The sequence below is a fragment of the Rousettus aegyptiacus genome, unplaced genomic scaffold (assembly GCF_014176215.1).
Source record: "Rousettus aegyptiacus isolate mRouAeg1 unplaced genomic scaffold, mRouAeg1.p scaffold_m13_p_8, whole genome shotgun sequence".
NCBI lineage: Eukaryota > Metazoa > Chordata > Mammalia > Chiroptera > Pteropodidae > Rousettus > Rousettus aegyptiacus.
In genome coordinates this window covers 8553442-8569514 of record NW_023416311.1, presented here as the reverse complement: position 1 = coordinate 8569514, position 16073 = coordinate 8553442, and the positions used below count along the sequence as shown (strand labels likewise).

General features: G+C 49.7%; 1 protein-coding gene across 6 annotated transcripts in view; it reads left to right on the top strand.

Moving 5' to 3' along the window:
• CLEC16A (C-type lectin domain containing 16A) overlaps nt 1-16073 on the top strand; it is a 199328-nt gene that overhangs the window by 96695 nt on the left and 86560 nt on the right. For all 6 annotated transcript variants that reach the window (XM_036226100.1, XM_036226098.1, XM_036226099.1 and 3 more), the window contains one exon: nt 2840-2960. In XM_036226100.1, the coding sequence (XP_036081993.1) occupies nt 2840-2960 (121 nt within the window). The remainder of the gene's footprint in view (nt 1-2839; nt 2961-16073) is intronic.

Here is a 16073-nt window from a genome sequence, read left to right as displayed (position 1 = left end):
GATTCTTGGAGTTGTGTCACTGGTCAAAGTGCCTGCCAGACCCTGTAGCACCCCGTGGGAGCCCAGCTTTTGCACAGGTAGAGCACCCTGCCCTGTGGGAATCTGCCTTCCTCACGTTCATGAACGTGGACTTCTTTTGCGCTCTTCTTTCTCTTAAAAACTGGGGCAGGAACTAGGAAAAGTGTTATTGGGGGTTTTATTTTATTTGTATTATATTCTGCTTTATATTTTTTATTTTTTTATTATTTTGTATTCCTGGAAATATCTTCCATTTGCTGTTTACAAAGCGAAAGCAGATGTTTTACCAGAAAGGTCTACATTAGGAACCAGATTCCAAACTCCTTTTATATTGGAAAGTTTCTGGTTTCCGGAGCAATGGGCTATAGAAAGCTACACACATTTCTCTTTCCACATCCCCCAACCAGGGTCCTGTTTGATTTCTCTGCCTTCAGAACCCCAAGAAGTGATGTTTATTTTATTTTATTTTATTTTATTTTATTTTATTATTTATTATTGTTTATGCCTATGGCACCTGGTCTTTCTGGGTGGTCTCCCATCCAAGTACTAACCAGGTCCGACTCTGCTTAGCTTCTAAGATCAGACATTGGGCTTGTTCAGGGTGGCATGCCCATAGACCATGGACCATGGCTCCACTGGGGCATGAACCCAGGACTTTCTGCATGTAAAGCAGACGTGCTAACCGCTACACTATGGAACCACGTCCAGGAATGGGTTTTTGACAGACATCAAGCATCTACTCAATGTGGACCTGACTGCAACGGGCCTTTCTCCTCTTTTTCCTCTCATCTCTAAGGTCATGACTCCCTATTCAAGAGCTCAGACTGCCAAATAGTTCAAGTGCCCACCCACACCTTGGGCTTTCTGTATTTGGGCTGGTGTGGACATTCGATTTTCCATGTGAGCTTGGTTACGTGACACAAGTCCCAACCCCGGCTCAGCCACTCATCAGCCACGTGAACTTAGAGTGCTCTGCCTTTCTCAGCTCCATTTCTCCCTGCATAAAATCTTTACATTGCGATTAGGTGCCCACATTGTCTGGCACACAATAGGAGCTTCGGAAATAAAAGCTATTTCGATTTTTTTAAATGAAATTATCTCTCTTCTTCTGATTGATGCAGTTGTCTTTATGAAGACTGTACCTTAATAAACTAAGATCAGATCAGGACAAACGCTGCCACCACCATCATCTGTATTATAATATAAAAGCTTATCTTTCTCTCGTGCTTATGATTGACAGAGGGGAATCATGACCTCAGAATAGGTACAGGAAGTAGGATTGTTCTTCTGGTTTTCTATGTTAGATTAATTAGCCCAAGTGTCCCATGGTTCCAGGCCAAGGCGGGATTAGGATTAGACGTGCCAATGGGTATCTTTGCTGCCTGGGTTATCAGGAGCCAGTGCAAAGCTGGCTCCTTGCAGGCAGTAATCTGTCTCCTCCTCCTCGTGTCGGGAGGCACCTTGTGGTGTAGAGGCAGCCTCTTCTCTCAGCAGGCCACGCCTGTAGCCCTCAGAACTGTAAACTAGGAGACGCAAAGAGGGCTGGAATTCATCATTGTGTGCTCACCAGTGGCGACAGTGGTTTGTCCCCATGCCCTCCCCCACGCCCAGCTGTCCAGTGATTGGAGTAGAGGATGGCCTCCCCTTTACAGAACACACTCCACCAGCATTATCTCAGAACCTCCTAGCAGCCCTGGAGGTGCCACTCCCGTTTCACAGGTGAGAAGAATTGAAGCACACAGGGCCATGCCTAGTGCGGTGGAGCTGGGAGTCCAGGTAGCCCCCTCGTATCCGACTCCCAAGCTGTTTCCCTCAGACGCACACCCTCAGGCAGGCCAGCCAGCCAAGGTCAGGATGGGGGCCTGGAGGCGGCCCCTCCTGCAGGCCGGCTACCCTGCCACTTCTTGGTCTCTGGTCGGTGGGCAAGTCAGCGCCAACCTAGGACTCCGGGGAAGGGTGCCACCAGGGAAACCTGGCCCCAGGTGAAGGCTGCTTTCTGCACAAACTTCTCTGGCTTCCGGGGCCTGGGATTCTGCTTTTTTCTGCTTTCTGGAAATGCCTGATGGCCATGCTGGATTCTGCCCAGACACCTCTTGTATGAGTCAGGAATCCCAGTGCTGAGAGGGCCACTCTGCCCCTAGAGAGCTGCTCTGGGGAGGCCTGAGAGGCACTCGGCACCGACGTGACTGCACACCTGCCAGGTGCCAGGTCTACTTTCCCGTCAGTGGCACACCCCTTATTGTAAGGCCAAGGGCTCACGGCTCCAAGGTGAAGGGGCTCATCCAGGGAGGGGCTGGGGCAGGGTTTCAGTTGAGTCTGGTCAGCTCTGAACCCCACCAGCAACCACCCCCTCTGTCTCCACTGCCCCTACATTCAAGTGGTGGGACCTTGAAACACTTCCTCGTGATTTGAAGTTCCAAATTCCGCACTGTTTGGGTTAGAAGAGTCCTGGTTCTAGCCCTCCCTGGGTGTGTGGCCTGGGGCAGGTCACGTCTCCTCCTTGGGTATCAGTGCCCTGGCTTCGAAGTGGGGCTGCCTGCTGAGCATGATGTCATGAAGGTCACATGACATTAGGGAAAAGGGCCTGGCAAATGATAGGTGCTCAGTCAAGGTCAATTGGTCGAAACCTGAACCCATGGATAACTGATTGGAGGCAAAACACCGGAACCATGATACTGGGAGAAGGGGAGAGGCGGGCTTTGTTTTGTTTGTTTATGTGTTTTTTGTTTTTAACCGAGCATCACAGTGTGATTTCTCCATGTGGAGAATCTCACCGAAACGACTGCCGTCTCACCCTCTGCTCTCTGAACTGCTCATCCAGGCCATCCGGGTGTTCTTCATGCTCCGTTCCCTGTCCCTGCAACTGCGAGGGGAGCCCGAGACCCAGTTACCACTGACGCGGGAAGAGGACCTAATCAAAACCGATGATGTCCTCGATCTGAGTGAGTTGGCCTCCGAGGCACAGCAGGGGGGGACGCGCCATGCTGACTCACACGTCACTGGGAGGGTCGGTGTGCGCCCTGCCTTTTGTACTGTGGTTGATCTGTGACCATGAGCTAACAGTGTGCATGCCTCACAAAACTTTCAAAGAAAGGACCCTAGATTCTGGGCACCTTGAAATCAATCAGCCTGCAGGTTCTACTGTCCGGAGTCAGGCAGGGCCATGCAGCTGGCTTGCTGAGATACATGTGTGAGGGGTTTGGGGGTCCTCGGCCTCCAGGATCCCTGCCCTCCATGGAAGCATAGCAGCATCAGTTTAATTGGTTTTAGGTATGATTCCAGCGATGAAAGGATTCTGCTGCTAATTAAAAAAAAGGCTTGCAAAAATGCAAATCACCAGTGTTTAGGTAAAGACCAAGGCTTTGAGGCTGGAGAACCATGTGTTCAGGCTGTACCTTGAGCTACTTATTTAACCATGCAGTGCCTTTGTGCTCGGGAGACTGAGACTTAAAGGAGACAACAGGCATATTGGGTCACGTTCCTGTAACCCTGCTCGCGTCTGTATAACTCTTTCTCTCCTCCATTTGCTATGGGGCAGGTAAGATGGTCTTAAAGGCCTTGTGGTGTATTAGGACTCTTTGATCATAAGGGACAGAAAACCCAGCTTAGGCTGGCTTAAGGAAAAAGGGGAATCAGCTGGTGTCACTAGAAAGTCTGCCTTCAGGAATGGCTGGATCTAGGTGCTCAAGCAGTGTCATCGGGAAGCTACCACCCTCCATCTGTCAGCTCTGCTTTCCTTTGTTCTGTCTTCATCCGCAAGAGGGCTCTCACCAGGTAGTGACAGTGGCCATCATCAGCTTCAAGATGTGCTGAACCAGCTAAACAGCCCTGACAGGAACAGAGCTTCTTATTCTCTTTTATAGAAGTTCAGGGCAGTGTTCTCATTGGCCCAGCTTAGGTCATATGACTGTCCCTGAACCAGTTAGTGGTCAGAGGAATGAGATTCACTGATTGGCTAGGCTGCAGTCACATGCCTGGCCCTAGAGCTGAAGGTAGGGCCTGTTTCTTTTGAGGCCTGTCACCCGAGAGTGAGGAAGAAGGCTCTCAAAGAAAACTCACGAAGAAGAAATAGGGAAGTGGGAACAGCAGATGGCCATTCGTATAGTGCAGAGAGAGTCCTCGTCGTTTTGAATCAGCTTTATTGAAGTATAGTTTACACCCATAAAATTGACCAGCTTTAGTTTACAATTGGATGAGTTTTGACAAACTATTCGGCCGGCCGCATGGCCAGCAGTCGTGATAGAATCACTGAGGTTTGGCTTTCGAGCCGGACACCCCTGCTCTGCTTAGTATGCCCTGAGCAAATGACTTAAAGTCCCAGTGTCCGTTTCCTTGCCCGTAAAATGGGGATGATCTTCTGTAACAATGGGGTTGTTTCGACACATGAGTGAAATATAACATGAAATATAACGTGACCAAGCATAGCGCCTAGTACGTGCCCGTTCTCAGCAAACTGTAGTCGGTATCACCCATTAATTAAATGAGGTGTCGTGTGCGAAGAGCAGGGCGCACTGCCTGACACGTCGTGGATTCTCAGTAAAGGACCATTATGGTTTAACTGGTTGTCTGTCTTCTTTTTCTGCCTTGTTTATGTTCTGTTTCCCTTCTCTTTCTTGGAAGAACAAAAAAGCTTTGTCCCTTCCCTGCTCTACCCCCATCTCCTTTGGCCCTTTACCCTGGAGAAATGGCCACAGGGATTTCTGTAAGGGTTGAAATGGATCAAAGTTGGCTGGAGAGAACCATGACCAGTCTTTTTCTGATTCAAGGAAAGCGAGGGAAACAGCTTGCTTTAAAAAAGAAGGCCACTCCATCAGGGCAGCAAGAATGTTTGTATCTATGAAATGGAATTATGCTGGGAATTCACATTTCTTCCCCTCCCAGGAATGGCCTACTGAAATAAAAGTTAAAAGTGTTTCACTTATCCATTTTAATTGATTAGCTTAGTAGTCGAGGTCACTTAACTGAGCCTTTTTGGGTAGTTGGCCATTAAGAAAGGAATGACTGTCTCTCTTTACCCAGCCCGATTGCAAGTTATGTCTTTGCTGAAGAGGGGCTGTCCAGAAAATACTAGGAGTTTTGGGCTTTGCACACACATGGTACTAGAGTAAGGTCCGCATGTGTTGTTGACCTTTTTTGTGTATGTGATTGTTTTTAAATACTGGAACTTTTGACCCTCATTGGGGAAAAACTAGCATGCTTTGAGTTTCATAGAATGCCTTCTTGAATAGAAAATGAAAGAAGCATTGTAATGTAGGTGAAGGCATTCATACTTGCAGAATGATTGGAAGCTGGGTATGCTTCTTATGAGCTTAGCTTTTTGTCTTTCTGACCAAAAAAAAAAAAAAAATGCTGACTCAAGGAGAAATGTTTGGGGTTGGTCAACTTTTATCTAAGGTGATAAGGTCTGACAAGCTTTAAAGGAATGCCAGTCACACAACAGGAAGAGGTGACTTAGAGTGTATTTACTAAACTTGTCACGCCTTGATAAGGAACTATAGCATAACAGTACTAGGAAACCATCTTACCAGCAGCAGGCCTCTGGGCCAGGTGTGGCAGGTGAGCTGTAGCAGTGTGGCTTCTGACAACATCAAAGATGCAGTCACCCTGCCAGCATCCCTCCAGAAAGAAGCAAACTGTGCTTAAAGCTGTATTTGTTTTCCCTGGAAAGGAGAGTGGGGTGGGGCAGAGGTCCAAACTAGCAGCAATGAAGGAAGGAGGAAGGAGGGGGGAGGGAGGGAGGAAGCAAGGGAGGAAGGAAGGGAGGAAAGGAGGAAGAGGAGGGACAGAGGGAAGAGGAAAAGGAAGTGGGAGAGGAGGGGAAGATAGGTAAGACTAGGTAAAATAGATTAGACTTTTTAGAGAGAACACGAACCTCCATATACCCAGGTTTCAGCTTCAACAGTTATTACGCTTTTGCTAAGTCTCATTGTATCTGCCCCACCATTTCCTTTTTAAAATATTCCCCGTGTCCAGTGTATTAAAATGAATGGAAGACATATATATCTATAAAAATGTCTCTGTAACAGATAAGGACTTTGGTTACTCTTAATTGGATTGGTTGCCACCATTGCTAATTGTGAGCTTCTCTAGCCGAGGGTCATGGGGAGGACAGCCCCCAGACATAGGGCCTGCGCTCCCCTGCATTCTGGCATCCTGGCCCCATTGACATTTGATTTTGTGGTCCCTGGTGTAGTTAGAAGTAATCAGCTTTGTGATCTTTTTCAGAGTCTTAATGCTTGTGAGGCCCAGCAGTGGCCTTGCTAACTTTAAAATGGTTCTAAAAGGTTTTGGAAAGGCTGTCGAAGATCACGTGAGACCATGCGCATAAGGCACGGAGCACCATGCTTGGGCAGAGTAGGCACTCAGGGAATGAGAGCTGGCCGTCGCACTGTTACAGCTGCTGAATAGCAAGATCTAACTCTTAGAGCGGGGCGGCGGGAGGTGGGTGTTTTCTGTCTTGACAACGATTTGAAGAACGTATCTTGAATTATTCAAACCAGTGCTTAATTCATGTGATGATATTGTTTTGGGGGGTACGAAACAGCTCTGGCTGCTTGGACCCTATCCGGGCAGGGCACTCTGCACCTTCACGAACAGGCCTACTGAGGACAAGCAGGCTTCCAGGAGAAGCCGGGCTTCACCTGGACTGGAACTGGAGCCTTCTGAAAGGAATCTTACCTGTTTCCGAATAGCACGGGCAGTCACGGCAGGGGAAAGCACCCCATTGTCCAAACACCCTAAGGAGTTACCAAGCAACCACGCATCCTTGGGAAACTTCCAGTTTCCTTCCCAGCCTATCCACGGGGGCTCTTGACCTTTACATAAGCCATACCATGTGCCATATGCACCTAACCTTGTATTCTGATTTTTAAATCCATTTATGAAATCCGTTCAGCAAAATCCATCCATTCATTCAAGTATGTATTGGGCGCCTGCTGTATGATGGGCACAGTGCTGGGAGCGGGGATGTGATAGTGAGCCAAGGCCAGGCTTGGTCTCTGCTCTTCTGCTTCTAGTTGGAGGAGAGGAAAGGAATGGGGGCGGTAAGGACATAAGTGGACCTTCATAGGATCGCTGAGATAGCTCTGTGGAGATGATGAACAAGGTCCCGTGCTAGGAGAAAGGACCTCAGAGGCTGATGAGGGAGGGTCTCTCTTGAGAGGGCCATGCAAAGGAAGGGCCAGAAGATTCTATGAGAAAATGCAAAAATGAGGTCTGCCACTTGGAAGGGATGACAGAGGTGAGGCTGGAAGGTGGGAGGAAGCTTGGATCCTAAAGGATCCCAGGATCCTAAAGGAAGCTGGCGTGGCCGGCAGGCAAGGAGCAATTCCAGTGCAGTGGAAAGCAGGGACATCTGTCTTGAAAGTGTACTTCCAGATCCAGAACTGCAGGTCAGACCGTCTCAGCAGAGGCGTTTGAGCCGTGTCGAAGGCCTAGGGAGGCCACGGAGCATAGCATTTATGAGCGTGGTGGCCCTGGAGGCAGACGTGCCCGCAGTGAAGCCCCGCCCTTGCCCCTTGCCTGCCCAGTGCATGGTCTTCGACAAATGAATTAATCTCTTGGAGTTTCAGTTTCTTCACCTGTAAAATGGGAGATATTGGGAGGAGTAAATTAGTTAATATGTGTGAAGTGCCCAGAACAGTGCCTGGCACAGTTGCAAGGAGGCCGTGTAGGAGGTTGTGGCCAGGGGCCCATGCCAGTGGAGGAAGGATGGGGACACAGTCTGGGGACAGCATTTGGTGACCGACCTTCTATGACGATGCTAGCAGTCCAGCTTTACTCTGGGTTCTGAGCTTGGGGACAATCCTGGCATCAGGGGGTTGGCAGACAGTGATTCTGTGATCCAAGGGCCAGCCCCGAAGGAGAAGCTGGTTCCAAATGGGAGAGGATGAGGCGGGCTGGCTGGCGAGGCGAGGCCTCAGCAAGCAGCTTGGCTGAGATGTCCAGGTTGGAAGCCCCTTCCCGCCCGCCTCAGAGGCCGTTTTCCATGTTATCCCACAGATTTCAGAGTTACTGTAGCTCGCATAATGTTCTACTGACGGAGATGTCTCATGTCACCATTCCACGGTTGGGGGCACTTCCACGTTTGCTCTGTTATAATTGAGATAGCCGTTTCTCAGAGGAGCCCCGCACAGCTGTGAGAACCCTATGTCATGAGGTCTGGGAGAGAGGGCCACATCCCCAGAGAGAGGTCCACACATAAGCAGGCCTCTGTGCTCTAGGTCTGATTCCACGCCAGGCTGGACGCACTTGCCAGGGTCTGGGGGCCTGGAGGAAATCCATCGCCGTATAGAGCCGTGGTTCCCAGTGGTTTCCAGGCCTTGGGACTTCACAGCCCAGTGAAATGCCAAAACAAATAAAACCCAAAAAAGCCTCCAGAGATAGGATCACCAACCTTTATTTCACCAAGTAGTCATATGGGAAAAAAAGCATTTATGAACTATTATTTCATGAAAGAAAGGACACTGTTAATACCAGATAAATAGGAAGGACATCTTTTCAGAATGAGGGACAGTAGGCCCACATACTGTGCTCTAATGGGGTGCTTGAAATAAAGTCGAGTGCAGACCAGTGACAAGAGCGAAAGCCAGTGTCTCTGTCTTTTCCAGTCTAGTCTTATGGGGGAGGCAAACACCGATCACAGTGTGACGCAGTCCAAAGTCAGATGCCACTACGCACTGTGGGAGCAGGTAATGGCGGGGGGTGGGGGGAGGCCGGGGGCAGTTGGCCTGCCCAGATGTCGGGGAAGCTTCTGGGGGAGCAACGACCCCTCTGAAGCCTGGATGTGGATGCGGGTGCCAGGAAAGGGGCCTGGCAGAATCAAAGGTTCGGGGGCCAGTGGGGCGTTGAGAAAGATGACAGACAGCCATGTGAGAGAGGGCCACGCCAGTGGTGAGATGAGGCCGAGGGGATCGCCCGATGTGCAGGCCTCGTAGATGCACCAGTGATTTGGGTTTTATCCTAAGAACAGTGAGAAGAGTTTTTAACCAGGTGACATCAGATTTGAACCGCCGAGGGCACCCTCTGGCCTCAGTTGTAAAGAGTAGATTTATGGAGTTATAGGGGGAGGGGATAGTTACAGCAGGGAGCTCCCTTGGGAGGCCAAGTATGCAGGACCCATCCTGCAGAAGTGTCCAAAGGGTGATGCCCATGTGTTTCTTGCACATCCTGGTTTTCCCCAATGAATTGTTCTTGCACTGCTGTGTTCTGCTCTGTGACCTGGGCGCACAGACACTTAATGACTCAGAGACCCCTCCTGTTTGATCTAACTTGCTCCCTGAAACCCAAGCATCATTCCTCTAAAGTTAATGATTAACAATAATACTATTTCAGTTGTGGTCATCCTCTGGTAAGGCAGGCCTTGGACCTTCCCTCTGCTCGCCTTCTGGCTCTTTCTAGCCCAGGACCTGCCTCTTTAAGAATGGGCTGAGGGTGTGGTGGAAGCCTTGGGTCTCAGAAAAATACAGACGTTAGAAGACATCTGGCATCTGGATCCCAGCTCTGCCTCTTTCTTGCCATGTGACCTGGAACAATTAGATTTGCTGCTCTGAGCCTCAGTTCCCTCATCGATAAAACGAGGGTAGCGGTGCCCACCTGTTGGCAAAGAGGCCCACAGATGTAGTTTGGTGGCCGATAGAACGTTTGCAAGCAAATTTATGTTAATTGCCAACATTTTAAAATCAGGATATTTTATTTTTCAAAACCAAATATCTATCGCTTTGAAAATGAGATGGGCTGGCCCCATGGGGCCTCCGTCCCCATAGGTAGCAATTGGCTGCCTCTCTTTCCTGGGCGTGCACCCTTTTCACCAGCTCACCCTGTCTGCAGCCACGAGCCTCCCTACCCCTCCTGCAGCCTTCCCATTTCCCAGTTGGTGGCAGTTCCATCCTGATGTCAAAAACCTTGAGCTCATCTTGACACCACTCTTTCTCTCAAGCTCAACTTCCAGTTGGTTAGTACACCTATTCAGCCATCCCTCCATACAGATCCAGGATCTGACCATCTCTCCCAGCCCCACCCCTCAGCACCTGGTTTGTGCTGGCGTCATCGTTCACCTGGATTGTTGGAATAGCCTCTTAGTCACTTGCTTCTGCCTCATCCCCTACAGTTAATTCTCGATACAGGGTTCAGTTCATGCTCTTAAAATATGTCAGATCATGTCTCCCTTCGCTCAAAGTAGCTTTCATCTCACTCTGACTAAAAGCAGAGACGTGGTGACTTTTGAGGCTGAGCGTCATCTGGCGCCACCTGGCTCTCTCTGCCTTCTTGCCGTTCTTCAGACACACCAGGCATGTCCCCGCCACAGGGCCCTTGCTCGGCCTGTGTCCCCCACCTGCAAACTGCTCCTTCAGCGAAACAGGTGCAGCTGTGGCCATTTACTAGGCCACAGAAGCCCACGTGTGGCAACTGTGCTCCAAATTCTCAGTCCGTGTTTGAATCCCGGACCAAGTCGGGACGAAGTCCCCCTTCTTTATCATTCTTTCGTTTGTGGATAAACATGAATGTGAATGTCGCGAACGACCTCAGCTCCTGTCACGCCCCGCGCTTTGTCCCAGTGCCCTTGCAGGCGGGAGCCTTTAGGCCCAGCGGAAGTCCCTGGCTGTATTCATCTGATGGTCTAGAGATTCGTTTCCAGCAAGAGTGTTATGAAGCCCAAGCAAGTTGTGGTTTGATTGTAAGTCCGTGACAATGTGAGCTCATTGATTTGCTTCTCTTGCAAGACCGATGATAGTCTTGTGGTCCTGGCTGTCAGTTCTGGAAAATTGTCTATGTTGCCTTAGTTTGCTGATGGCCCAGTCATTGTCATCCTCACCAAAATGAGAAAATAGCTTAAGTAATAAAGACTGTGCAAGACAAATCTAGAATGTGGGTCATTCTAATAGACAACTGACTTGAACATTTTATAAATGCAAATATCATGGCAGACCAAAAAAGGCCAGGGGGTGCTATTCTTGGTTATTGAAATGAAAGAGACATAATTATCAACTCGGATTGGATCTCGGATTAGGGTGGGGAAGTAGCTTTAAAAAACATTTTTTTTTTTTTTTTGTAGAATAGGAATGTTTTGCATATAGTCGTGAATAGATAATACAGTTGAGGTCAGCATTTCTTAGGTGTCACGATGATGTGGTTCTGTGCTAGATGTCATTATTCTTAGGAAGTGCAGGCTGAAGTGTTTAGGGATCAAGTGTCATGCTGCCCACACCTTAGGAATGACTCACAAAATAAAATAGTGAATGTGTGGGTATAGTGAAAGAAAAGGCAAATGCACCTAAGTATCAACAATTGATATTTCTAGATGAAAGCTGAAGGCAGTGGCAAGAGGGAAATCAAGTTTTCGAAAATCCAGCCTTTAATTAACAAGGAAATGTACTGTTTAGGAACTAGCGCTCTGGATTCCGAAAAACCTGAGTTTGAATCCCGGCTGCGTGACTTTGGGCAAACTACTTAACTTCTCTGAGCCTTTCTCCCTCATCTGTAAAGTGGGGATGGTAGTGCCGGTGTCGACTCTTCTCTAGGTTCACAGAGAGGATGCTCAGCTACAGCCTCCGAGTGTGGAAGCTTCCTAGTAACAGTAGTCATCAGCCTTCATCATCCGGACCACACATGGGGCACTGAACTATTTTTTCATCAGAAGCTTTTCTGCACGAGTTCTGACAAAGGCAGGTCTCACTTTCTGTCCATGGGATACTCTGAAAAGTGGAGGAGGTCACACAGGCTTGTTAATTAAGTTTCTTGGAAAGATGACTTTCAGGAAAGTGGGTACTGGCTGTTTGGAGAACTGCAACCTGCAGGGGAGGCCGGATTCAGACCCAGATGGCTCCTTGGGGGCAATTTAGTTCAAGCCTGGAAGTTCAGGCCTGGAAGCCCCAGAGAAGTGGTTTGTGTAGTGCTACGCCAAAGTGGACTGATGTGAACGTGAAACCCGAGAGGCACGTACGGGCACAGCATTAGAAGTCCATTCTTGAGGCGGGTGTGGTTTTGTGGCTCTCCAGCCTGCCTCCCTCGCCACGTTTTGTCCCTAAAAGGAGAATAGTCCACACTGGATCTCCTCATGTGTAGGCGTGTGGTGGGGCATCCCGGTGCACAACCTCACCTGCCCATCACCGGACCTGCCAATGTGGAAACACTCCTGAGCCCGTCTGATCTCACAGTCGGGGTCACCAGCCATCCCTCCCCAGCCTGTGCTGTCCGTGCCCAGCGTCTCCCACGTGGGATCGCAGCCCATGGCCTTGCTCCACTGGTGCGTCCACCCCGCTGCCCGTGTCTAAGAGGCACAGCTAGCCCACCATCACGCCCTGACAGAAACTCTCAGAGCTCCTGGCGCAGCTGCCTGGGCCAGCCTTGGCCCTCTGCTCCCGCCTTCCGTCTTGCTGCAGCTGAGCCCACCTGGCCGTGGTGCTGCCTGCAGGCTGCTGGACACAGCCCACCTGCCACTTCCCACCTGTGGAGCTTCGCTCAGGCCGTCCCGTCTGCCCGGCTTGCCCTTCCAGGCCCCACCCCCAGCCTCCTTCCTCCTCGCGGCAGGATTCGGTAGCCCTCCTCCTCCTCCTCCCCTCTCCCCAGGCACACCTCACATGTGCAGTGACCACCTTCTTGTTTTCTGTCCCTAGTGCCTGGCACAGGGCCTGGCACGTGGCAGGCACTCGAAGACTTGTTGGATTGAACTGATTAAAGCTTTAGCAGTTGCCGTATTCATAAACACTTAAGGCACTTTCATTAACACAATGGTGACATTTCTAAATGTCATTGAGTAATTTGGGGCAGTTGGCTTGTGAGTCGAAAGAATGATGTTTGTTCATCATTCCCATAAATTTGAATAATCAGGCTCCCAGTGCAGACTTCCTCCCGCCCCCATGAAATATACCAAGGCTCTTAAACCCGCCTCGGTGTTTTCTAAAAATGTAGATTTGTCTTAATGTCAACTGTTGAGCTATCCCAAATCATTTTCCTAAAGAATAAAATGCTGCTTTTTTTCCCGCCTCTCTTTGAAACTAGGACCCCGAACTAGACTGATCAGGAAAAAAAAAAAAAAAAAAATCCCATTTGAATTAAACCACCAGTTCTCTAAGGGAACAGAAAACATGGAATTAACAGCATGCCCCCACCTCTCTGTGATCAGGCCGCTTCTCCCTGTGCTTGATGAATAATGTTGCTGGCCCCTTTTCAGAAATGAAGTAGAAATATGGAGAAATGAAATTTGTATCTTATAAAGTGACTGGAAATGTGATTATAATACAGCTGTCAGTTTTGTTCAAGTGGAAAATTTTTAAGTAAATCCAATTGTAGCATTATTTGGTTCTTCTAAAGCAGGGTGATGTAGCTGTTTCCTGCGTATTGATTATTTGATTGGTACCTGTCTGCTGGACCTATTTTTTTTCTCAGTAGCGCTCATTGATGTGGTTTAATGTATATTCCTGTAATCTTTCCCTGTTTTATAAACTTACGATCATAATTGAGCTGCATTAGAGAGACATGTTCTGCTGAAATCACAAGGTCACCTAATGGCTGTGCCCTCTGTTGTTGGTTCTGTATTGAAGTGGTCCTAGGACAGTTCTTCTGAACAAGACAGAAGTCATTATTTTTTTCCTCTACAAAGCAGAATTTCTAGATTCCATTCTAAGCACTGGGGAAATGAGGCATTTGAGTAGCAGAGACTGGGTTTTCAGCTTTTTCCTTCTTGGCTTATGAAAATGATCTTGTCTGCCGAAGGCAGTCTACAATTTAAGTTTTTTTTTTTTTTTTTCCAAAACCTAGTCCTTCCCACTCATTCGAAAATGGGACCACAGTTTTGATTTCTCCCATCAGATGGGACCTGGTGGCTTAGGTTTGTTTTGCTCTAGGAGTGACATTTTCCAAGGCACATCACAGCCTCCTGAAAGGGGACGGGTTCTGGATGCAGCTACATCTCAGGGCGGCCAGGAGAGCAGACAGGGTTCCAGCTGGCCGTAAGGTGCCAGCCTGGCACTCTCAGGCTCTGTGACCTTGGTGTGGCTCCCTATCCTCACACCTCTCTGTCTGTACCTCATGAGGCTGTTGGGAAGGAGAGATGTTACTGGTGTGCTGAGAACAGTGCCTGGCGTGACTTTAGAGGGCTCAGCCAGCAAAGGCCAACAGAGAAGCAACTCAAACTTGACAGTCTTCCCTAGTCTCTATCTGGCAACTCAGTCTTTCTCGTCGCTCAGGCAAAAAGCCTGGGAGTATCCTGTCTTCTCTCTTTCTCTTATCCCTACAGCCGCGCTCTCTGCAATTGCTGTCTGCCAGTTGAGGCATTAGAGAGATCCAGAGTCCGCCCCTGCTCCCCACCATCAGCACCTCTACCGTGGTTCTGATTCTAGAAACCACCTTCTGACTAGGGCGCCAACTTCCCCTGCTGCCCTTTCTTCATCCACAGCCCATTGTGTCCTTTTAATTGTCCATCGGAACCCTCCAGAGACCCTGGCTGCCCTTCTCAGGGTTGGCTCCAAGTCCTGCTTGTGATCTACAGGGCCTGTATGATGAGTGCCAGCCCCCTGCCACCTCCCTCCCCACCCCACCCCCACCCTGTGCTACTCCAGCCATAAGGAACCTGGAAGTTCCCACCCTGACTGCTGGCTTCAGAGTGGCTCCCCAGGCCCCACTGCCTCGAGGTGCTGTTGAAGCCAGCCTCCTTGACCACCCCTGGCTGGCAGGGGGAGGGCAATGAGCTGCCACAGGAAACAGGAATTCGTGGGGGGAGTGGGGTTGAGGGTTAACGTTGAGTTTCGAGACATCCCTCGCTCCAACCCACTCGATGGGGCTGTCTGGGGCTCTGCCCACACAGGGCTCCTCACCCCGAAGCCACCAGTTCCCCGCCCACCTTCACCACCCTGCCCCGCCACCAGGGACAACACAGGACTGCTGGGGCCTCGAGAGGGGAGGACCGGCTCCAGGCCCTGATATCTCATCAACCACAGAATACCCCAAACAAATCTCTGGGGAGACTGAAGCAGCAACAGACAGCGTGACCTTTACCAAAGGTCCATGACAGCAACAGGCTGCCGGCCCTGCACCTGTCCTCCAGCCAGGGACACCAGCGCCACTTATCCCAGCACCTGGCCTGCTAGCAAACCTGCTCTGCTTTTAGCCAGTCACCCTGAGCCCACCCAAGCCCCCGCTAGGAAAAGCAGGAATGGGGGAGGGGCCCGGCACCTTCTTCCTTCACTGAGGAGGGAGATGCGTTTGGTTCAGTTTGTCACCTAGTATTCTAAGTAAGGGTCAAAGTGGAGACATCGGAAGTACCTGAAATGACAGGGAATGACCACTGAATCTCCGATTTAAAGAATGTCCCGATTTAAGACTTCTAGGCTCCTGTGACGAGGGTGCCGTGTTCCCGGGGACCAGCATGATTCGGGGAGCAGTGGGCAGTCTGAACTGATTTTTCAAATGAATGTCAAATGTCGTTTGCTCTGCTAAGCTTTTAAGAAATATACAGACTTCTGATCTTGGGACATTTAAAAACTTAAATTGTCATTTCACTTTGACCTGCCTGAAAATAGAAGTGAAAATTGGATTGCCGTGCTGCCCTCGCGCGTGGCCACACATCAGAATTGCTGCTCTCTGGGCATCTGACTTGCTTGTGAGTTCATAGGACGGGGCCGGGCCAGGGCCGGGCCGTGGGTGGGTTGTGGGAGGGCTGGTGGTTTCTGGCCTGGGGCTCTCTGTGACAGAAGAGATCGACAGCAGAGATCCTCAACCCGAGTTGTGCCTTAAAATTACTTCAGCATCACTTGAAAAACTCTGTGCCCAGGCCCCACGCCAAAAGGTTCTGATTCATTTGTTCCAGGGATGGGGCCCTGGCAGCTGTTTTTAGATGCTCCCTAGAGGATTCTATTGTGTGGGCAGCGTCAAGAATCATTGGTTAGAGTGGGGAATAATCTAGGACTTGACATTTAGTTTCTCCTTTGCCGCTCTCATGAAATCCAGCTCCTTCTCGGAGCTCAAGCAGAGCTCCTCATCAGCCAGGTGTTGTCAGGCTGGCTTGGGTGGCATGATGTGGTGATCACATCTCTCTCTAGGTTCTGATACCTGCTTCC